General features: G+C 34.9%; 1 protein-coding gene and 1 pseudogene across 2 annotated transcripts in view; both read right to left on the minus strand.

Moving 5' to 3' along the window:
• gbb (TGF-beta family member glass bottom boat) overlaps positions 1 to 12,781 on the minus strand; it is a 113,644-nt gene extending 100,863 nt beyond the window's left edge. Inside the window, exon 1 of one of the 2 annotated variants that reach the window (XM_089099390.1) lies at positions 12,737 to 12,781. Coding sequence is in view for 1 of the 2 variants with exons in the window: in XM_089099388.1 (XP_088955514.1) it covers positions 11,298 to 11,356 (59 nt within the window). In the remaining variant the exon portion in view is untranslated. Of the gene's footprint in view, positions 1 to 11,297; positions 11,372 to 12,736 lie in introns of those variants that run through there. The other variant, XM_089099388.1, reaches the window with a different exon arrangement.
• On the minus strand, positions 980 to 5,953 carry LOC148945293 (uncharacterized; annotated as a pseudogene).
• Positions 12,782 to 25,537: the final 12,756 nt, after the last annotated feature.

The following is a 25,537-nucleotide window of genomic DNA, read 5'->3' on the forward strand; positions in this document are numbered from 1 at the left end:
TTTGTCATATTAATATTAGAGCTTATCTCCAAACAACCTCTGCTTTTGTATGTTTTTTTGAATAGCTATAGTACACTCCTCTTTCTTTTGACTACAGATTTGATTTAAAATAAAATTAATGTAGTTTATTTTAAAAGGAATTGGTTTCAAACCAAAAACCAGCAGAAGCTTGAAAAACTCTTATAAAATGATGGTGATTTTGTATGATATAAATATTAAAAAGGTTTCCTCCAAATAATCTCTGCTTTTGTTGTGTATTTGTGTAGTTTTACTCAACTAATATTCCCTGTGACTACAGATTTATAAAAATGCATTGCTTTACTTAATTTTAAAAGGGATATGTTTGACCCAAAAACCAGCAGCTTATCTCTTCGAGCAAGGGACAACAAAATAAAATTATTTTGCGAAACGTTTACTCAAAGTTTTTGTTCTATTTTGGCAATAGTTTCTTTTTGTGCATGTCCAAAAATTTGTTTTAATTTTATTAAGTCCCAAGCCTTCAAACACGGCTGATTTTTTCATTACCTACTGCACAGGCATAAATGGGATTGTCAGTTCGTGTTTTATCTGTTAAAGAGAAAACACGTTCAGCTTCCATCCTCTGCGCTAGTTTTGTTCAGTAAGATATCCCCTGGAAACTATAAATTCCTCTTCTTCTTCCTTTTAAATTAAATTTAAAAAACAAAAAGTTTTTTTCAACTGAAAGTAAGGATCAACATTAAAACTTAAAAGGAACAGAAATTATTACGTATACAAGGGGGTTGGCCCCTCCTCAACACCTTGCTCTTTACGTTAAAGTTTAAATTTTGTCCCAGTTCTTTAAAACGACTCCTGAAACACAAGGGTCGTTTAATTAGGACAATAAGTAACTTTTTTAAAGTGCCAAAAAACTGTAGCGTGAAGAGCGATGTATTTAGGAGGGGACAACTCCTCACCCATATATGTAATAGTCATGGGTGCCCATAGGCTGAATTTTAGGGGGGGGGGGTACCTGGTCTAATCGGCACTTCGTTTTTTTGTTTATAGGTATATCAAACTGACAATCCACAGTCTTTTTTTTTCAGTAAAGCCTAAGTTATGTTCTGGTCTTGAGAAGGCATGGGGGTTGTCAGCCCTAGTAATGTTAGTGCTTGGAAGGGGATTTTGAAGAAACCAAAGGGGTTATGCGCATACTGCTACTAATGCTGCTACAGCTATTGCTACTAATGCTGCTACAGCTATTGCTACTATGCAATCTAAGGATATTAAGGTGAATCTTTTAAGGAATATTTAGGTAGAAGTTGAAATAAATAAAAATAAACTTTGATCATGTGGACTTTCAAAAAGGTGACAAAGCAATATATGAAGAAGACCTAATTAAGTTAGACCTTTAAGGGTAAGTCTTGGGAGACTTTGAACTGGCCAGAAGGCACTATGTGTCTACTTTTAATACTACCACCACAGTTACTGTAACTAACAACGCTAAGGGTATTAAAGTGAAACTTTTAGGGAAAGTTTAGGAGGAGTTTCAATTAGACGATAAAACTGTATGCATAAAACAGGTTTCAATCAGACGATAAAACAGGTTTTCAAAAGGGCATATAAGTAATATCATAGGCAGCACCACTCTATAATAGCTAGAAATATCATTGAAAATTTCGATGATATTTCCATTGAAAATCGCAATTTCAATTGATAAACGAAAGTCAAAACAAACATTAATTACAATAACTAGGAGTCAATGTCAAAACGAGCAAAAATTAACTTTATTACGGCTGATAACCCCCATGCTTTCTCAAGACCAGAACATAATTTGCGCTTTACAGAAAACAAAACACGTTTTAAATTTTTTCACCTTTTTTAATTTCATATATAAAAATTTATCAAAAGTTTGAAGAATAAATATCAGTATATGTCAATTAAACTGAAAATCCACGATCTTTCGTTTTTTTTCCATCAGTAAAGTGCAAATTTTGTTCTGGTCTTTATAAAGCATGCCGGTTGTCAGCCGTACTAATGTTAATTTTTGCTCGTTTTGAGATTGACTCGCTATTTATTGTAATTCCAGTTCGTTTTGAGTTTCATTTATTTATTGATAGTCATTTGTCGTAGTTTTACGCTTGGAAGATTATTTGACTTTATTTCCGGTCATTTTTGGCTTAATGGAGCTCTTTACCTTTCTTTGAAAAACTTGTTTTGTGGGAAAGTTGTTTTTTTAATTAATTAAAATAAATAACTCATTCAAACTCAAATGGAGGGGGAGCTAAGATAAGTAGGGCTGACGACACCTTGCCTTTCAAAGACCAGCACAAAACTTGCTCTTAATTGAGAACAAAATACTGTTTGAATGTTTTATGATTTCAAATTAGCTGATAGTATTTAGAAGTTATATGTGGCTCCAGTCCTAATCATTTTAGTTTCTTCTCGTTTTGAGTTTGACTCTGTTATTTATAATGCGCCAATCCAATCAACATTTAGCATATTTGCATCTCCATCGTAGACCTCTAAAGTTTCACCAGCTATCAAACAAGATGCAGCCAAGTGTGTTAAATATTCCAAATCTGCACACTTTCCTGATGAATAAAATAGCGAAACTTCCCTCCATAAGTGACGAAGTGAAAGAAGAGCAAAGTTACGCTTCTCTTTTGCAGCCAATAAATCTTTCCTATTAGATTCTTTCTTATTATGAAATTCAGGACCACTGCCTGACAATTGCAAACTATCCAAGAAGTTCATTTGTTTCTGATGCACTGCTTCTTCTAGTCCACCTACAATCTTGGATTTTTTTATTTTCACTGAAATAGCGTCATCAATGACGCGAAGATGAAGCAAAATATGATCAATATCATTCTTTTGGAGTCCTTTCAAGAAAAAGTTGATAAGTGGGTCGTTTTTTTTTCTGTTACTGAAACGGAACTTTTCTTCGTTGGATATTTTCTTCTGCATATCTAAACGACTGCCATTGTCATTGACAAGTTCAAATTCGTTTAATTTTTCTCTAAACTCCCCTTCTTTTGCAAAACTCTTTTGCAATATGAACACTTTTGATCTATAATCTTCTAAGCCATCCATATAGAAACATCCATATACATTTGTCGTAGATTATTGATATCAGAACTTAAAGAGCCTTCGCCAGGAAATATTGAATACAATGAGTTGGCGTGCAGTCCAACTTTGCGAAAAACTACTCCTAATTGGAGGTTTCGCTGGATTCCACTGAAATAATCAAATGAACCCTCAATAAGACAAAAGGGACGGTGATTTGATAGAGCTTTTTGAAGGTTAGGGATCCATATGGAAATGAATTGTGGCAAATTTTTTTCATGAGAATATGTGCCCATAAAATGAGAAACTTTATCTGATTTAAAGGTAAATTCGTCTTCAACTATTAAGTAGTCAGTGAATTCTGTTAGCGATTTCAAATAGGGTTTAAAATCACCACGAATATGTATGACGATGCAAGATTTCTTATCTCCATTTTCGAAGCAGACCAAACCCTGTCCAACCTCCATGCTTGATGTCTCATCAGTTTTTAGAGAAGTTTTTAAATGGAAAAGATCTTCCATAATTTTTCCAGCAGAACTATCAAAGGTTACTTGACTAATTATAGCAATTCGGGGCAGCTTTAGGTCTTCCCCAAGGAATATATCTTCTTCTAATCTTTGGGTGATTCTAAGCAATTCTATAGTGTCTTTGGAACATATAGGAATAGCAAATCTTGATTCGAGAAGAAGTCGCAAAATATTTACTTTATCTCTGACTGAATATGCTGAGAAGGTTGGAAACATCAAATTTTTGTTCTCTTTTTATTTGTTCAATTTCAGGCCAGAAATCTTCCTCAGACTCTGAAAAATTGTTTGATCCTTCATCAGGTAAATTACAATATTTTAGTTCCAGACGGTGAAGCATTCTATAAGAAACATTGGTTAAGTCGCGAGGACAATCAATGACGAATGCACTAACTAAACTTTCCTCAAGAAATTTTTGTTGCGTTAGGTTGGATATATTTTCTCTGTTTGGTATATTCAATTTAGGTTGCTTTGTTAAGTCAGTTTTAACGCTAATAACAGGAGTTAAGGACTCCATTTGGTTTTTCTCTTCAGTCTTTTGTGCGTCTTGGACAGTATTATCTTCAGCCGAAGACTTCCTCTTTTGCTGTCTTTGCAAATCCGGGAGTTGCAGCATATTTTTCCTTGCCAGCTCCAAATCATAGTTACGTTAATGAGAACGAAGATCTTGTATGTCTTGGGATTTTATATCTTTTGTTAATCTCATCCAGGCAGTTTTGATCAATTCAGCTTGATGTTTTAGCTCATTACCCACAAGACTCCACACAGGAATAAGATTTTTAAGATCTCCTCTATCTATGATAACCGCTTCTTCAGGTGTTTTTTTGATTAGTTCACAAAACAAAGGAGGAGCCGTTTGTGGTCCATAAACAGCCAAATGTATGCTCTTACTTGATTGCCTTCCTGCCTTTTGTTGTTTATGTTGATATTCATTTTTTTTGTAATCGGCATTTGCTTTGAAACCATTTCTTAGTCCCTGCCAAAATAACGTGGCCGCAAACTCTCTCTGCATTTGATTCTAATTCAGACACTGAGCAACAATCGCTTGCTGTAATTTCGCATGATAAATGTACTATGCCTCCGTAATGATGAATGTCGCCTGGATAATGGGACCCAAAAGTGCGCAGAAAGTCTTCAGCTTCTGAAATCGTATCTATTCTGACCAATGCGGCCTCAGCTTCACTATTTAATTTCATTTGATTAGTGGGAATTCTAAAAGCTCCTGCTGGATAAATTGCAAGCTTATTGAAAACAGTGCTTTCTAGCTTAGTGTTTCTTGAGGAACAATCCTTCTTGTAACTCTTGTCGTCAAATTTGATTCCAGCTGAAAGTAACTTTAAATTAATACTACCACCAATGGTCCATCCACTCTCTATAAATCTACTTACTTCATCTTTGGACTGGTCAGTACTGTTAGAATAGATAGTTCTCGATTCAATTGGCTTAGAACTTCCGAGGAGTTCAATTTCTTCTGGGAGTTCAAGTAAAGGCACCTTTGCTTTTAGCAGCAAATTAGAGTCGTCTGTACCATAGAAAACACCATATCGTGCAAGACCAGAACTAAGCCGAGAGACAAAAGAATTATCTGTAGGACTTTTTTTTAGCATCCATAGATGTGTCATTTAGCTCTGAAACAACGTCTTCCAGTATCTGTCTCATTTCTTCTTCAGATATATTTGATAGAACATCTTGTGGTGTAAAACCTGAGCCAGATAAAATTTGAACATTCCCTGAAAACCGATTTAGAAAATCTGCAGCAGATGAACGATTGATTGGCTTTTCTTGAAGAAGACCTGTAGCTTCTCTTCCATAACTGCTCAAGACACACATTTTTCTCTACGATCTATAAAAGAATATGTATATAAACAACCTATTAACAACAAACGTACAACTAAAATTAATCTTGTAAAAAGGTAATCAGCAACATGTAAATCGATTTTCGGGAAATTCTACTTTTGGTCCCCATAGTAGTCTTTTTTGGGACCTAAACTCGATGTAGTAGTTTTTTTTTTATTTGAGCCTTTAAATATTTTGGATTTTATCAACCCATTTGATACTCATAAAGGAATATTTTTGGCCCTTTCAAAGACCCCATTTTCAAGGGAATGATGTAACATTATTTCGTTTTTACTTTAAGTTATTCATGGTCCAAAAACTCATGACTACAAATTTAAAACTGACCATGATAAAAGATATTAGACCATTTCTGAGCCTTCTACGCCCTCCCGTCCTAGAACGAAACATTTGATTCCTTAGATCCATACAACGAACCCTGAAAGTTTTGAGCCAATTAGACACCAATCAACCAACAAGCACCTTTTTTCCATTATAAAACATATGCTTGAACAATCAGGAATATGTACTATTTACAGTACTTGCCGCAGTGGCTCTGCGGACCATGTCATCTTTGAAGGCAAATTTACTAGACCTTACAACTGTTTTAGACAAAATGAATAATTCAAAATTTCATTGTATGTCTTTTGGTGTTACTGAGAGGGGCTGGTTTTCTGTCAATCAGAATATACCCTTAAAAGGACATGTGAAATATAGTCGCAAATTAAGTGAGCTCCTTCTATAGTTTTTAAGAGCTCCCCTTCCATAGAGTCTAAAAAAACAACAACACAAGACACTGTAGACTTGTGGCTCTTTATTACAGGCAGCACTAGAATGTTACCTCTGAAATTAATAAGGCCGTCAATGTTTATTGCTTCTATTTAAAGGTCAACATTCTTTGTACTTGTTATAATAGTTTTCTGTTGTTTTTAATGTTTGTAATCTCTATAGTATCATTTATGTTTCGCATGGCGGCTTTAAAAAGCTGAGTTTTAATAGAAAAGTCTTTAAATTTAAAGTAAAAATGAGTTGATTTCATAGCCTTTTTTCTTATATTTCAAGCATAATACCTAAATATGGCCTAAAGGAGAAAAATAGAAAAGCAAGAATCAAATAGTTCATAGCACCGAGCTCCATAGATAAGTGTTAACAGGAAGGTTGACATATTACACACTACTGATGAAGTTAGTGTCACAAAAAAGTTATCAGTATATAGGATTACACAGTCCAAAGTAAGAGCCTTGGGTTAGCTATCCCCCAGGCTCCCACTACTCCCCCAATAAAAAATACAAACAAATCATAGGTATTTTGATTGTCATGCATATGTTACCTTTTTGTCAATCCCCCTCTGTAAAATTGCACCCCCCTTCTGTAATGATTTAATTCAAATTCCCATCATAGTTTGTAAAATTTTCATCTTCATTAGCTTAGCCTAAACTGTAATAGTATCATAGTAGTAATGGTAGTAATAGGAACAGTAGCAGCAGAGGTAGTGTTGTACCAGTAGTATTAGTAGTAATTGTACTAGCAGCAGCATTAATAGCGGTAGAAGCAGGTACTTGTTGCTTTTTGGTCCGTTGAGCATCCCACTCATGATGCCCCTGAAGTTTCCTCTTGATACGGTAAGCCGTTCCAAAAATACGGCTGATACCCCCGTGGCAGCAATCTGTATGCAAAGAGTAAGTTTTGATGTAGTTCAACTTGCCCCCTCCCAACATTTCCTCAGATGTTTTATTTCAATTCCTAAGCCTTGGTGGTACTTGCTACAGAAGCAGTAGTTTTTGTGATGGTGGTAGTAGTAGAAGTTGTGGTAGTTTTAATAACAATAGTGGCGTACAAATATTCCCTTTTTGGACAATTGATCATCTCGCTTATCATTTCCTAAAAGCTTCAAATTAGTGTACTTAGTCATTCCTGAGTTACGCCCTTTTGACAGCCAGTATGCAACGTGTATTGATTTAGTTCAACAATTTTTTCAACATTCTCTGAAATACTTACCTGAATACCCTTCCTTAATTTGGAAAGTTAAGGTCAAACACGCCCACCTTTCTCATTAACTTATGTCATTTGTAAACAATGAATTATTGTCTATTATACAGCCCTTGACCTGAGGCTGTGGGGAGTTAACGGTACTTTTGTAGAAAACGGTAAGTCTATTGCGAAAACAGGTACGGATTACCCGGTACTTATATGAGACGCTGTATAAAGATAGGCATTATACAAGGTTTCTCACTTCAGGAACTATATTCAAACTTTAGATTTTTGGGGTTTAGGGGGACTAAAAGGTACATAGGTTTTGTTAGATTATGTTACGTATTTAATATATGTTATGCTTTACCCCCCCCCCCTTAAAGTGAAAATATATAGCCTAATTTTGTTCATAAGCTATTATAATTTCATCCTATTTTGTTTTGTTTAATTAAAATTAAAGAAAATTCAATTTTCACGCACTTATTGCTTTCTACAAAAGTATTGAGTTAACATCCTGTTTTTTTTTTGGAAACGATGAGCGTAAGGGGGGGGGGTACCCACAAAACATTTTTTACTTTTAAAAAGGGTATGTTAAGAAGGTTTTTGACTATAAAATCTCCAATCCAATTAGTCCCGTCCGAAGTTTATACGGTTACTCATATAAAAACCTCATAAGCCCTAAGGACATAACTAACAACCCTTGCCCTATTACTCTATGGGGGCTGGTCAATCCTGGAGGCATTGCTATATCTTCTTTGGACTATTTTGAACACAATGGCAATCTCATAATTTTAATCAGATGCGCCAGTTACCCTACATTATTTTGGAATCTTAAAGACAGTAAAAGATAATATTGAGGCTAATAACAGTTGGGTTGAGAATTTTAAAAATAAGCACAATATAAAGTTTAAGAAAGTTTGTGGTGAGAGAGCGCATGTGGACACTAATGCTTGGGGTGAGTGAATGGGTTCGTTAAAGAGTATTTTGAAAGAATAGACTATCTAACGAAAACTATTTTAGCACTGATGAAACAGCTAGTTATATAAAGCGGGGGCAGATCCAGGATTTTTATTAAGGGGAGGGAGCAAATAGGTTGATCCAATAAACTTATGAGCGTTATGAGCAAGTTTAATTACCGTAAACTGGAGTTAATTAAATAAATTACACTACATTATATTACACTAGGGGGCGCACGCTCCCTCGGCCCCCAGGATCCGCCACTGATATCAAATTTCTCCCTGATAAAAATTTGTCAATTTCAAAATGGAAAGTGACACAGTGGCAAACAGAGCAAAGAAAGGGTTACAATTTTACAAGCAACTATTGCGGCAGGATCAACCAAGTTAAAGACCTTTGTTATTGCTGTATTAAAATCCTAGATGCCTTAAAGGTGTCAAGGCTCCGCCTGCTGAATACAGGTCAAATAAAAGGACATGGATGAATAATGAGGCATTTTCCTCATGGTTGACTTAACTAGACAAAACTCTGGCCAAAAAGAAACCCAAAATTCAGTTATTTTTGAACAATTTCACTTTACACAATCCTATTCCTCCTCTAAAATTGATTAATATAAAATTTGCCAGCTAACACTATAAATTACATCCACTAGATGCAGGGATAATAAAAAAGATTTCAAGGTACTCTACAGAACAGAAGTGGTCCAGCATTGAAGTACCCAACTTTAACATCAAGGCTGAGTGGAATGAGGTGACAATACAGCTGTCATCAGACAAGACACTAATATTTGAAGAATTTACACTTATCGACGAAGAATTTTTACACCTATAACTCAAATTTTCAGTTGGTTTACTCACTTGGCTAGTCAAAAGAGCATAACTCAGGAATGACTGTATGTTAATTCGGAGCTTTCAAGAAACGGTAAGAGCGATGAAAACTACTACCACTGAATGCTAGTACCACTACAACTACTATCAATGCTACTGATGCCACTATTACTACTACAATCACAGAACTACATTTAATACTGTTCAAGGAAAATTTTATATAATTCAAAAGACGCTATGTGCTTGTACATTGTAAAAAGAACGTATCTCAAGAATATATTTGAGGACTAAGTTGGAACTTTCAGACAATCATTAAAGGGGAAGATTTATTTACCAAAAGACAATATATTCAGCAACTACTACTGCTGCTGCTACACATACTACCACTACTGCTACTTCAACACTACCTCTATTTTTTCTACTTGTAAGACTAAGAACGTTAAGATGATAATCATAAGAAGTATATAAATATACAGATGAAACAGATATATCAGCAATGTCATAACAAAGGCTAATTGTTTTAAGTTGAAACTTCAAAGGTTTGATAGGAATTATGTTCAAATGACCAAAAGGCAATAGTACATTAATGCTATTAATGCTATTACTATTATTATTTTAGTACTATTAAAACTACAACTGCAGTTACTGTAACTATTTAGGCTATTAAGGTGAAACTTTTAGCAAACGCTTAGGGGATGTTTCAATCAAACTAAAAAGCTATATGCATTCAGGTTTTCAAAAGGGCATACAAGCAGCATCATAGGTACTGCCACTTTATAATCCATACCAATTTCATTGAAACTTTCAAATAAGCAAAATGAATTGGAAACTGGAAGTTCTAATGCATTTTCCAAAAACAGATAAAAATATGATGTGTCGTTAATGTTCAATGCATGACAACATGTGAAGACCATGTGAAAATAACATGTGAAAATATTGATGTCATTTAATCAAATATCACCCAACACTTAACTTTTACCTTTATGGTAGGCTACTATATGACTAATTTTTTAACTTTACTAAAATGTAAAAAAAGGAGGGGGGAGGGGAGGGTTAGTTTTTATATATCCATTGGAAAGCTAATTGGTTGTTTTTTCTTTTTTTCAGATGGATAATTTGGATTTTCAATAAAAAAATTCAAAAAAGTATTTTCGATTTCTAGATGGGGCAGCACTATCCTTCCCCTAAAGGGCTGCCTGTGGTTATGCTAATTTGTTTTCACCCTCTTTTCTATAGAAAAAAACTTTTCCATTAAAAAATGCATTTTTTAAAACTATTTTCATTGGAAAACAAAAAGATAGCCCTACTCCCCTTGAGTATTGATAAATATATTGTTCTGCCATTTTCTTTATTATTGCTAATAAGTTCAATTCGACTATCATCTTTAAGAAACATGTCCTGTACTGGCTGTAGCTGTACTAATTAAAGTTACAAAACAGGTACACAATTTTTTTGTCTTTAGGGCGGTCTTAAGTCAGCCACCCGCTCAGGGGGTGTAAAGAGATAACCACCTTCTTGGTTCAACCCAGTGGGAGAAACTTGTTGTCATAAAATCGAAATGTGGTCTGCTTTGACAAGCAGTTGAAAAAGAAGAATTATATATAATATTTGAGATTTATAGAACCAATATAAAAAAAAATGAAAGTTATATTTTTAGAATCAGCAAACAATCAGCTTTCTGTTAATATGTAAAAAAAACCTGAAACACTGAAAGGATATAGACATCAAAATAGGATAACTGGTATTTCTGAAAAGAGATTCTCGGAAGTAAGTCAATTAACTAATAATTTCAAGCTGTTAATCTAGAATAATTTTAGTAATAACTATATCTATGCATAGCTTAGATTCTTAGCTATGCATTGATGTAGGCTAGTTTAAATATCAAAGTTTTTAAAGGGATTAATACATTGCAGGTGGCCAGAATTAGAGACTATTGGCCAGGAATTGGACTATGATTCATTCCTATCAAAGATTCTGTCCAAGAATAGGCAGGTGTCCAACTACTGGGCATCTTACCCTATATTTTCATCCTAATTTGTTTTATTTCATTAGCATTAACAAAACTCTACTTCTGATGTGATTCAATCAGCATAGCCTAAAGAGGTAAAAATTTGGAATTGTGACTTCTTATAAGGAGACATGTTAAGAAAACAATTCTTACTTTAAAATATGTATAATGATCCTAGTTAACATATTGTCCAAGGGGAGAGCCTTTATCATCAAGTGTTTCCTCTTTTTTCCAACTTAAAAGAAAAAAATTACAAATTTTGCCACACCCTGAATGCAACGCATAAATCTTTTGAAATTGCTGCTTTAAATTGTTCTTATAGATAGCATTCATCCTGGCTGTCCCTCTGAGCATTCATCCCAATTGAGTATATGCGATTGATTTTGAATTGAAGTTAGCTTAGGTTGTATTTATATTTTGCCACAGTTCATTAAAAAAAAAAAAACAGAATTAACAATGAACAAGATGAAAACTATCTATAAGAACAATTAAGCCTCATTTTCAGGCAGAGGGTTTAAACACAGGTTGCTATCAAGTTCTACATCAAGCGTTTTTAGGGTTGCAGGTTCAACAGGAATCTGCTTCTAAGCGTTTTAAGCTGCCGGGTTCTCATCATGTTTGAACCCAGGTTCCTTGAATCTGGAACCCGTAGAAATACCAGGTTCAAACCCGAGTTCTATGTTCATTGGCGATAAATTCAAAAATGGTTAACCATCCTGAATTCACAGCCCATGAAGTTTGCTCATTGAGATCCCAAACAGTTGATTTTGAATTAAAAATCAAGTGTTTTGTAATAGGCATGAATACATAGCTAATTGTAGAAAAAATTAAGACAGATAGTCCGAGTAATTGAGAGGGTAATTCTATTCCTCAGCATCAAGCGTTTTCATCTGTGAAGTTTCAACCCCGTGTTTTCCTTGAGAACCTGCTTTGTGAAAACGCTTGATGCAATAGATGAGAACAACTCGTGTTTGAACCCACTGAGCCTGAAAACGAGGCTATAGTAGCAACAATTTCAAAAGATATACACATTGAATTTCAGCATGGAAAAATTGTAATTTTTTCTTTTAAGATGGAAAAAGAGGAAATACTTGATGATAAAGGCTCTCCCTTTGGATAATATGTCAACTGGGATCATAATACATATTTTAAAATAAGAATTGTTTTCTTAACATGTCTCCTTATCAGAAGTCACAATTCTAAATTTATACCCCTAAAAATATTGGGGAAATTGTTCATCAAGCAAGAGGGGGTTTTAACAGCCTGCATTTAGGTATGATGAGTATTTTAGAATGTTATCAAGTTGCCATTCCAGAATTTAATATTGCTTCTTTGCTGAGATTGGTAATATTGTAATAATACCTTACTTACCAAAACTAAAGTGATGCTAAACACATCTTTACCAAAACAAAAATGATGATAAGCAGAGATATCTAAGAAATAAATCGACATCATTAATTCACAAAGGTGAAGAAAATTAAATATTCTAGGTTTCCAAAAAAAGAGAACTCGATGATGTAGTAAGCTAATATCCCAAGAAGTATAATTCCAGCATAATCATACAAATACAAAAAAGGATATAACAAACTTACGATTAAGACGGATAATTCAATGAATCCAAACTTCTTGCCTCTTTAAATAGTGTTGGGCGATATTCAATATCGATATTTATATATCGTTATATCAGAACAAATATCGAATATCGAAACAAAAATATGGATATCGAAAACGATATTTGAACATATTTGACTATTTTCGGCCTTTTCTGCTACTGGTAAACGTCCTGCAGAAAAGATCCAACATAGAAAATTGTTTGGGAAATGGGCGAGAAGAAGAACAATGATGTATTTAATCCATTGACTCATACATGCTGATACACAGCATACTTACCTGTATCCATAAGTTGGCATACCCTGTTCTCAAACTCAAAATACGCTTAGTCAGGAGAACTTCTAAATGTTGCTGAAAACCTCCAAAAGGCCTTGACTGTATTAATGCCTTCTAAGCTGATAGGCCTTGCTCATGTAAAAGAGAATTGGCTTTTTCTACGTAACACAAATATCTGGGACTCATTCCGTTTAACGGTTCTATCAGAAGGAACGAGCCTGAGAAAATGTACGGTATTTTTGTGGAAGGAGAGAAACCCCCCAAGAAGACCAAAACTCTTAAATAACAGCATACTCTCAGATTCAGTTTATTATAGAACCCTACTTGTAAAGATTTTAACCTCCCGTCAGCGTAAATGTAGAATTTTGTATTTTTTGTCAGAATAAAAATCACGGATGCATTTTTATTTATTCCTCTTTCTTTCGCCAGCGTGATCGCATCAATTCAAAGGCCCAAGAATGTTGGGAAAGTGCTCGTTCGAAAGAAAATAACAGTTCTAGTTCCCTTTTAAAGTGACCCGAGATATTGGAGAGCCAATAGCCCCCCTCCCACACCCTTTTTCCCTGAAAACACCCGATCCCAATTTTTAGATATTCATTTTGTTCACCATAGTTGAAAGATCGAAAAAATGTTCCTCCGGAGATAACCTGACTCCCCGCAATCTGAGGAAAGGGCTTTAAGTTATGAATTTGCCTATTGTTTACGTATATTATTTTTTATTTCTAAGTAAACAGGCCTTTTTAGGGGAGGGGGAAATTACTGGGGGGGGATTTTTGACAGGTAGAATTTCCCATGGGCAGGGAAGTTTCCGGGCTGAACTAACAAGGGGGAATTTTACACCGGAGAATTTGTCATAACTCCTATACGAAATTCGTCATAATGTTTCCCTGCCGATTCAATTTTTGATGTAGAGATGTTACGAGGAAATTGTCATGATCCTCCCATGGTACCCAGGGGAACGGCTATAAGTTATGAATTTTGTCTGTTGTTTACATATAGTTTCTGTTATTTGGAAGTAAACAGACGTTTTTAGGGAGGGAAATTTTGCGCAAGGGGATTTTCCACGGAGAGAATTTTCCATGGCAGGGAAGTTTCCGAAGATGAACTTATAAGGAGAAATATTACACGGGAAAATTTGCCAGAACTCTTATATCAAATTTATTTTACTTGCTCTTTGCCGATTCAATTTAACATCTAGAGATGTTCCGGGGATATTATCCGGGGTAAATTTTCAGAGAGGTTAAAATTGCCTGGAAGATTTTTTTGTGGGAGGGAGGGAGCTCCCAAGGGGGAAATTTTCCATGGGAAATGTACAAGGAGTAAAAGGCGATATATTTAAAATACAAGATTCCTTCCTTCTAAAGATGATTCGGGCAGAAATTAAACGTCCCCTAATTGAGTTCAAATACCGCTTCCTAGAGTCTAAAAATTTTAATCAACAAAAAGATAAATTGCATTCTAGCTTCAGTCAAACAACGACGCTAGTCGTTCGAATTTCGCTAAGATAATTGTAGCAAAAAAAAATGCTATGCACAACATTTCTAAGAAAGTTTAAATGGCAAAAAAAAACCGTGTGAATGCTTGAATCATCAAAAACATTTAAAATAGACTTCTGGACAAGAGATTTACGTCCTTGGCCCTCTTGGGCAAATGGCGGGCATTCCTTACAGTGCAGTACTAAAGAACTGCGTTTGAGATCTGGGTCAATATACTTTTTTATTTGAATCACAGGTAAGATCAGAAAAGATCAGTGCCTCAAACCCAGGGAGACTCAAGCGAAATTATTGTGTTTTGGTCATCGTTATTGTCATTGAAGTGACCCGTTGCAGTACATCTAAGCATGTAAGTTCAATAAATCTATTGTCTTTTTATCTGTGTTTATTTCATTTATATGTCTGCGTCTAGTCCAATAATAGGTAATTAGTTCGTGAGTCTCCAAGGTAAATGCTCCCAAAGGAATCTGATCCCCAGATAGCCCGAGAAGAAGAGGCCACGTTTTTTCATCCCTGCAAACACCAAAAGTTGTCATCGTCACGGCTTAGAAGAATGTTTCTAACCCCTGCTAGCCTATAAGAATACGTATCTCTTAAATCAGATCTGATTGTGCCATGGAAACAAAGCTTTGAGACGGAAGCAAAGCTTTGAGTTCAAATACCGCTTCCTAGAGTCTAAAAATTTTAATCAGCAAAAAGATAAATTGCATTCTAGCTTCAGTCAAACAACGACGCTAGTCGTTCGAATTTCGCTAAGATAATTAGTAGCAACAAAAATGCTATGCAAAACATTTCTAAGAAAGCTTATATGGCAAAAAAAACCGTGTGAATGCTTGAATCATCAAAAAACATCTAAAATAGAATATTCGACGAAAGATTTACGTCCATGGTCCTCTTTGGCCATCGGCGGGCAGTCCTTACAGTGCAGTACGAAAGAACTGCGTATGAAAGTTGGGTAAATGTACTTTTTAATTTTAATCTTGTCAGATCTGAAACGATTAGTACATCAAACCCAGGGAGACTCAGATCTGACTTAAGATAAAAATTAAAAAACACATTTACCCCACTCCCAAACGCAGTTCTTTCGTCCTGCGCTGTAAGGACTGCCCGCCATTGGCCCAAGAGGGCCAAGGACGTAAATCTCTTGTCCAATAGTCTATTTTAGATGTTTTTTGACGATTCAAACATTCTCACGGTTCTTTTGCCATTTAAACTTTCTTAGAAATGTTTTGCATAGCGTTTTTTTTGCTACAATTATCTTAGCAAAATTTGAACGACTAGCTTCGTTGTCTGACTGAAGATAGAATAAAATTAATTTTTTGCTGATTAAAATATTTAGTCGCTTGGAAGCGGCATATAAACTCAATTAGGGAATGTTTAATTTCTGCCCGAATCATCTTTAGAAGGAAAAAATCTTGTATTTTAAATATATCGCCTTTTACTCTCGGTACAGAAAGTTTTCAGTGGGAGCAATTCTTCGTGGCGGAATTTTTTGCAGGAGATATTCTCCATGTTGAAATTTTTCGCGGGAGAAATTCTTCATCAGAGGATTTTCCGTGGAAGAAACTTTCCATTCGGAGGATGGGATTTCAATGAAAAATTTCCTGTTGAATGAGTTTTCCGGCATGATTTGTAAAAGATCAAAAATTAAATGAAAGACAAGTCTTTTTTTCAAATGAAAATAGGAGTAAGATAAATTTCTAGGCAAAATTGTCCACAAGAAAATATCTGGGTGGAATTTTCAGCAGGGACGGATTTGTAGTGATGATTTCCTGGTATTAAAGGAAAACAACCAAAAATTAAATAAAAAAAAAATTTTCAACGGAAACTAGGGAGACATAATGAAACTTGAAACAAAAAGAAATCCTACCGTATGCGAGGGGAGTTACCCCCTCCTTTAAAGAGTTCCAATTATTTAAAAACAACTCCTGAAACACAAGGGCTATTTAATTAGAATAAGAAGATTGTTTTTAAAATACTAGAAAAAACGTATATGAAGGGCATCCCTCTCATATACGGAATAATTTCTGTTCGTTTTATGTTTTAATGCTAAACCTTATTTCCAGTTGTAAAAACCTGTTTTCTTTTTTTTTATTTAATCACTGAAAGGTAGAACAAATGCTCAGGGAAAAAACATTGACATGTTGCTGAGTTTGAATAGCCAAAAGTAGTCAGTAGGTCATCTTTCTTTACCCTGAGCCCGAGTAATTTCAAGTCTAGATTTCTCTGATATTCACTCTTGTAATCGAAGTTTGTTTTTATTACTTGATTTTCTATTATTCAAAGTTTAAAAAAATTGTGCAAAATACACTTTTATTATAATTGTTGGTACTTTTCTATCAGCCAGTACACATTCGAGAATTTGGATCTACAGGTACTGGGTAGAAACAACCGATATACTTGGGAAATAGATAGGATATAATAATAATAATAATATAATAATATATATTGAATCTATAATATGCGTACCATTCAAAATCAGGGATAGCAGATGCGGATAAAGACTCATCGCTTTTAGAGGACAAAAAACGCCAAAGGAGAGAAGGATTAATTTCGGCCCGTGTAGATTCGATATCAATCATCTTTTTTCATACGTAAAAAAAATCATCATATAAAATCATCAATCATATATATAATTTGGGCTGTATATTTGCACACTAGGGGGATGGTGGGGTGGGGGTTAAGTATAGCGGTGCTGCATGCAATAAGTAACCTAACCTAAATAAACCAAAATGCCAACTAAATATTTATTAAAACATAGCTACAATGTAGTTTTCCACTGAATCGAAGGTAATTGTCTCCGTATACAAACAGCAATAAACCGGTTGTTGTATGATTTTATAGATTCAGATTCTCGAGTGTGTAGTGGCTAACAGATAAGTACCCAATTTTTTTTTAACTTTGCAAAGCCAAGAGTTATTCTGAATAAAAACTGATCAGAAATATCGAAATCGATATATCGATTATCGAATATCGAAAGTAAAAATATCGATATTTCGATGTATCGTTTGATCAAATTATCGCCCAACACTACTTTAAATGCTGATACTAAAGGGATTCTTCTTTTCCGCTTCTGGTGCGATGTTGTACTTTCGAAGCTTCTAGATGATAACTAGCGCTAGCTAGTTGAAAGCATAACCACAGATAGCTATGCAAGTACCGAGTGTTCGTTTCAGACTAATTGTTTTGGACTTATATGTTAATTTTTATTTTTTATAACAAAACTTTGCTTACAAAAAACAAATTAGTAAACATTTTGAGAAATATATATGAAATTCCAAGACAGATGATAAGAATTTAGTCTTCTATGGCAACAATTTATGCAAATATAGTGTCGCAAATATATAGCTACTAAATATAAAGCTTCTTAAAAAAAAATTACTTAGGATCTCTTCGATAATTCTATTTTGGCTTTAAAAATTTGATTCTGTTTTTTTAACAGCAAAAACTCTGTCTCACTAAAACGCACTTTTTTCTGTTCACACTAATAAGATTGAATCTAATAAACACATTTCCATGTGAAATTTTCGCTACCAAGAATGCCTGCAATTTACCCCGAGGGCATAGGTTTAAGACAGTCAAGTTATATTTAATTAGTCAAACTCTTAAATCTAAGTAGGCCTAACTCTTCGTGGGGAAAAAATTGTTACCAAGTCTGCCCGTAATTCACCCCGAGGACATAGTTTTAAGAGGGTAAAGTTATTTTTAATTAGTCAACCACTTAAGCCATTCTAGCCGAGTGGATTGGTGTGCTGGATTTAGGATTCTGTGTCCGAGAGGTCGAGGGTTCGAATCCTAGTTTACCCAATCCAATTATTTGTTTTGGGACGAGAGTCAGTGGTGTGACTCTGTAAGCTCAGCCAGAGTCGACCCAGCTTTAAATGGGTACCCGGAGAAATCTGGGGTAGATAAACAGGAAGGGTGTGCGAAAGCACAGGATGGTTGGCCCCATTGCACTTCCTGGCTGAAGGGCCAAGAAACAGAGATCAGCAACGCCGTTAGGGACTGTAGAGTCTAATGCCGTATTCTTTACTTTTTACTTACTTTTACAACCACTTAAATCTAAGCAGGACTAACTGCAGAAAATACGATCAGAGTCAGCTTCAATCTGGAACAATTTTCAAGATTAAAAGTTGGCGTAAGAAATATCCATGCTGAAAAAATGCAGCTATTTCTAGCTTAAGAAAGTGAAAGCTTTTCCATCCCTTAAGATGTATACTAAACGATCAACCAAATAAACACTATGATAGCCAAAACAATAGGATAAACTAACCAAATAGTAACGTAATTTTTGCCTATGAACCTTTTTTGCCTAAAGAGTCTAATTGGAGCAATTGTCAGTAGAATTGTTTATACCAAAATACGTCAGAGATTGACCAACAAACCCCCAATAATGACCTATAAAAGGTAGCTTCAACATTACTAAGGTGAAAAAAATGGAGACATACTTTTTGGACTTAGTAAGGTAGCACATAATACAATATATATAGTTAAGTTTTTAATTTTCTAGCCCATTTAGCTGTTTTGAACGAATGGATAGCTGCATAACATTTTAAATAGTCTCCAGCATCTTAAACATGCCCTATGCACACCTTCAATTTTTTAAGGATCCCAGCCTAATATTTGGAGACAAAAGCAAATGTGATAGATTACCGTTGTGGTTATTAGGTGTCTCCTAGATACAAAAAGACATTTATAAGAATATTGAACTGGTCAGCTGTCTAATAATATGTCCGATTTTGGTCATTTTGGGTCAACAATTTCTGGCAGAGAATCTAGCAAAAAAGGGACATCCTTGGGTATGATCCCAATGGTTACTGAAAAATGGCACTGGAACATCCAAAAGTGGCGTTGATTTATTCAATGGCTAATTCAGCCTACCCTTAGACCCTTAGACTACCCTTGGCATGCGCATGGTTTGAAGATAATTTAAAGTTTGATAAAAACGAAGAAAATATGAAATAATCGAGGAGCGACGGTGATTTTCAACCAGTTGAAAAAAAAGCGAAGCGAAAAGACACAACAGACTTTTTGGCAAGGATCCCCGCCAAGCACACAAAAAAAACAACCAAAGTTTTGAAGTGAAATCGAGGAAACACAAAAAAAAACTAGCCGGAATAAAAAGAAGACGATTCAAAAATTAGATTGGACCAGAATTATTTCCCTAGGAATTAATACAGCCTGCCTATTGACCTTATTTTTGTTATTACAGTCAACTGATCTGGGATTAACATGATCTTGGATTGGGTTTATTGAAGCAACCCTAGTTCAATTTAAAGCAAAGTCTTTGTGCATGTATTTTATTTTTTACTGCTTTTCATTGACTGCCAAGTTGTAAACCAATTTGTCTTGTCAAAAAGCACTAATAAATCTGGATGTTCAAAAGTGGAGGGATACAAAATAGAGTCAGATAAAAAATACATACTTAAGGACCTCACTTTAAACTTTGATGTTAGGGATATTTCTAGTAAACTCAATGTACGATAATTTAATGTAAAGAGAATCGACTTTTATTCCTTCTCATTTTAAACCAAGATCAATTGACTATAATAATAATATCAGGTTTGTAGACAGACTGCATAAATCGCTTTGGACATAATTCTTGCCCAATCTAATTTTTGAATTGTCTTTCATTTTTCCTGGCTTATTTCTTTTTCCTTCAGCGTTTCCTGTGTCTTGTTATAGCTAACTTCAAAAGGATAGTGTTTTGTGTGTGTGTTGAGCACTGAGGACGACTTGGCGGAGGTCCTTGCCAAAATATTTCAAGTGTCAGACAATCACCCTCATCTCTTGGTTTCTTGATTATTTCCATACTTTTTTTGCGTTTTTTATTAAACTTCATGCATAGCCAGTGTGGTCTTACAACATACTTACGTAATCTGAAGTCAAACAAACACAACTTAAAAACAATAGGGAAATTTTTTCCAAGACATTGCAATTTAAATCGGTGAATATTTCGGTCCTATGTCCAAGGGCCGTCTTCAGCACAACATTAAAGAAAAAATATATATAAAAACAAATTTACATTAAAATACGAAGTTTAAAACTAAAAATGCTTTTAAAAAACACTTTTAAAAAACCTTTAAAACAGCCCCAGTATCCTTACTTCAACGAAGTTCAACCAGGACTGATAAATAAAATGATGAGAGAGGATGAATTCATTCAAACGAAATAAAATGAAATTATTAACTGCAAGTTTTCAAAGCGAATCTTGCTTTTTTAGCAGCTAGTCTTAAAGGCATTTTTGTAACGGGTTCAATACTATTGTCAAGTGGTTTAATAAAATATTTTGTTAGATCATTTTTGATTAAATTTGAGTATAAAGAATTCAGTGAATATTCTCCTAAGTCCCTATTTAAGGAAATATTTTTATTTATTTTGAGCCTAATTTCGATTGATTCCCGGACCACCTGTTTTATCCCCAAATCACTACTAATGAGAGAAGATTTTTCAAAAAGTATTGTGTGGCTGGGATTATCAAATATATGGCTAGCTAAAGCAGAATCAAAGGATTTATTAGAACTATTAGCAATTAACGCTTTGTCTATGTCTTCTTTATGCTGATGTATCCGTTTTTCCAGATTCTGATGAGTTCTACCAACGTAGTAATTGCCACAATCGCATGGTATTTGATAAACCCCTCTTTGGCGAGTAACTGGGGTTTTATTTTTTACTGGAGTTTAAAAAATTTGTGATTTTAAAATTGTTGGTGAAAACTAAATACAGATTGTTTTTTGTGCAAATATTTTATATTTTTGTGGTGATTCTTGGGATGTACGGAAGATATATTATATTAGAGGGTTTTTCCGGAGCCTCACATTGTGAAATATCGTTGATTTTACGAAAATGTCTTTTTAGTCTATGGTTAATCGTATTATTGAAAAAAGGAATGTGGTATCCGTTGACAAAAAGAATATCTCTGATAAAATTTATTTCTGCTTTTATGTATGAATCGGAGCAAATGTTCAGGGCACGGTCAATGAGAGAAGTTACAACTGCTCTTTTAACTTGTGGGGTCTGATTTGAATTAAAATGAAGATATATATTGTTTTGTGTTTGTTTTATATAGATAGTGAAGTCAAAATTATTAGCATTACGGATAATTAGCACATCTAAAAATGGTAGTTTATATTCAAATTCAATTTCTACGGTAAACTGTAAATTTCTATCATAAGTATTCAAATGATATAGGAAACTCCGAAGTTCAATTTCCCCATAATTCCAAAGTGAAATTACGTCATCCATGTAACGACCCCAATATACATGTTTTAATAAATACGAATTTAATTCCCAATTTTCAAGGTTCTCGACATAAATATTAGCCAGTAGGCCGGATAGAGCTGCTCCCATTGGTAACCCATTTATTTTTTGATAAAAAGAATCACGAAACTGAAAATACATTGAAAACTTATTACAAATTTTAACAAGATTAAATAAAACTTCACCATCAATTCCTGTCACTGAGTCTTCGATTAAGTGATAATTTTCTTCTATTTTGGTTTTTAATAATTGCTCAGAGGTAGCCACATCTATGTTCGTGTACATGGAAACAATATCAAAACTACTAATTATTGTGTTTTCTGAAATACTTGTGTTATTTAGTTTTTTAACTAAATCTGCCGAATTACTAATGTAGGAATTTTTTGAATACAGTAAAGGTTTGAAAGCTGTGCAAAGCCATTTTCCAATATTGGAAGCGGGGGCTTTAGTACATGCTACGATAGGTCTTCGATAGCCATATATTTAATATTCCCAGCCACACAATACTTTTTGAAAAATCCTCTCTCATTAGTAGTGATTTGGGGATAAAACAGGTGGTCCGGGACTCAATCAAAAATAAGCTCAAAATAAATAAAATGTTTCTACAAATTTGGACTTGAGAGAATGGTCAATTATGTATTTATACTCAAATTTAATTAAAAATTATAAAAAAGAATATTTTATTAAACCGATTCACAGTAGTATTAAACCTGTTACAAAAAGGCCTTTAAGACTAGCTGCTAAAAAAGCAAGATTAGCTTTGAAAACTTGCAGTTAATAATTTCATTTTATTTCGTTTGAAATGAATTCATCTTCTCTCGTCATTTTATTTATCAGTCCTGGTTGAACTTCGTTGAAGTGAGGATACTGGGGCTGTTTTAATGGTTTTTTAAATGCACTTTTTAAAAGCATTTTTAGTTTTAAACTTTGTATTTTAATGTTAGTTTGTTTTTATATGCATTTTATCTTTAATGTTGTGCTGAAGACGGCCCTTGGACATAGGGCCGAAATATTCACCGATTTCAATTGCACTGTCTTGGAAAAAATTTCCCTATTGTTTTTAAGTTGTGTTTGTTTGATATGGAAAGGCAGTGTGGTCTTCGTCAATATTTGTAATCTGAAGTCTTTGTATCATGACTTAGGAAGAGCTCTGTCATCATAGGCAGCGCAATAGCGCTACCTAAGTAAAGAGCGATGTGGGCACAATGTGTTATTATTTGTTTATTTTTAGACCAGGGCACTTCGTATAGAAGGAGTTGTCATAGAAACTTTAAAAGTGGCTCATTCGATTGGAAATAAAAAGAGATAGTGCCCTTTTCAATAGTCTAAAGTGATTGGAGGGCAGCCTGCCCCCAAACACACCCATCATTTCCCCAAACACATCCAGTCAAAATTTCTAGATGGCCATTTTTTCACCATAGTTGAAAGGTCTGGGAAATTATGTCTTCGAGGATGACAACCCCCCCCCCACAGCCCTCAGGGCAAGGGCTGTAAGTTATACCCTGGTGGCATATAAGATTCTTATAATAAGGGTGGTCGTAAAAACTTTGGAGGAGGATTATTGGACTGGTAATCAGAAGTTCTAGCGCCCTTTTTAAGACTCAAAGTGACCAGAGGGCAGCTAACCCCTCCTTTTGTGGTTTTAGACCAGGGTCTTTCGTGTAGAAGTTGTCATAGAAACTTCAAAAGGGGCTCATTCGATTGGAAATTGCAACATTTATCGCCTTTTTTAATATTCAATAATGATTGGAGGGAAACTATCCATCTCCTCCCCCCTACGCCCATCATTTCCCCAAATACATCTAATCAAAATTTTGAGATAGCCATTTTGTTCAGTGTAGTTGAAGAGTCCAGAATTATGTCGTTTGAAGATGACCCCTTCCCCACAGCCCTCTAGGCAAGGGTTTTAAATTATGCCCCGAGGGCGTACAAGGTTTCTATGGAAAGGGTGGTCGTGTAAACTTTGGAAAAGGCTTATTGGATTGGACATCAGATGTTTTAGCGCCCTTTTTAAGAGTCAAAGTGATCAGAGGCCAATTATGCACTGGGCATATAAAGATTTTATGGAACAGATGGTCGTATAAACTTTGGATGGGATGGGGCTCATTTGATTGGAAGTCGGAAGATCAAGTGCCCTTTTTGAAAGTTAAAAGTAAATGAAGGGCGAACAGCCCCTCTCCGACAGGCCTATCATTCCCCAAAACAAATAAAAAAAACATTTAAAATGTTTTCACTTTATCTTAATAAATAGAAAATTATCAAAGCTTTAAAGAATACTACCACTATAACTACTCCCAACAACTCACCGTAGCACCAAGCCGCCTGAGGCCAACACAGCTACGCACGCTCCTGCTCCACCCCAATCTATTCAAAGCCTCCCTTTTTACACCCGCCCAAGAAGTTCCCATTTCCTTTAAATCTTTCTTTATGACGTCCTCCCACCCCAGAAGGGGACGACCTTCTTTCCGTTTAGCCCTAGATGGTTGGCCGAGAAGAACAATCTTCGGCAATCTGTCATCATTCATCCGCACAACGTGCCCTAACCACCTCAACCTTTCTTTCATTATATCCCTAGAGAGCGGTATTGAACCACATTTTTCGTATAGCCTATTGTTTGAAATATGGTCAGTCAGCCGGGTACCCAGAACAATCCCTAAGCAATTTCTCTGGAAAACATCTAGCAAATCTTCATCCGTTTTTCGGAGTGTCCATGCTTCAGAGTCATATTTGACCACTGTCATCACTGTAGCTTTCAATATTCTAATCTTGGTTTGCAGACTTATATTCTTCCAAACTTTTTTTTAACTGTGAAAAAACACCATGAGCCTTGGCTATCTTCTTTAACATCTTGACTGCTCCCATCATCCTTACAAATAATACAGCCAAGGTAAGTGAATCTGCCCACCTGTTTAATTTTTTCATTACCCAACGCCACTTTTTCATCTTCACTTATTCCTGGCCTTAGTGACCTAGTCTTCTAAACATTAATTTTCAAACCAATTCTAGCACCCTGAACTCACAAAACCTATAACAATTCATTCATTTTGCTCATACTTTCCTCTAGGATGCTTAAATCATCGGCGTAATCTAAGTTCAGGAGACTTTTTCCTCCCCATTTGATTCCGTGGTCTCCCATTGCATTTCCTGTGCTCCTTAAAACAAAGTCCATTAAAGTAATCCATACAAAAGGGGATAGAACACAACCCTGCTTAACTCCTGATTTAATACAAAACAAGCTGCTAACCTCATTTCCTACCTTAACCGCAGCAGTGTTATTCTTGTACATAGCACTAATCACTTTAATGTATTTGTCTGGTATACCATACAAGGATAAAGCCTTTACTAAAGCTCTTCTATCAACAGAATCGAACGCCTGCTCATAATCTATAAAACTGTGGACCAAAGGTGTTTGAAAACTCAGGCACTTCTCAATTATTAGCCTAAGAGTGAAAATTTGGTCGACACATCCTCTACCTTTGCTAAAACCGCACTGCTCTTCTCTTAAAACTTTGTCTGCGTCATCTCTCAGTCTAAAATGTACTATATTACTAAGTAATTTACTGTTTACAGAGACAAGACTAGTGCCTTGATAATTACCACGCCCGTTTTCATCGCTTTTTTGATGAAGTGACTTAATTAATGTTTTTCTAAAATCATTAGGTACTTACCTTTTTTGAAATACCATGTTAGTATTCTTCAGTGACTTATTTCAAACCTCAGAGCCACCCTATTTAAGAAACTCATTTACCCCCC

The sequence above is a fragment of the Artemia sp. Qi Xiang Cuo genome, chromosome 13, assembly GCF_049724085.1.
Source record: "Artemia sp. Qi Xiang Cuo chromosome 13, ASM4972408v1, whole genome shotgun sequence".
Lineage (NCBI taxonomy): Eukaryota > Metazoa > Arthropoda > Branchiopoda > Anostraca > Artemiidae > Artemia > Artemia sp. Qi Xiang Cuo.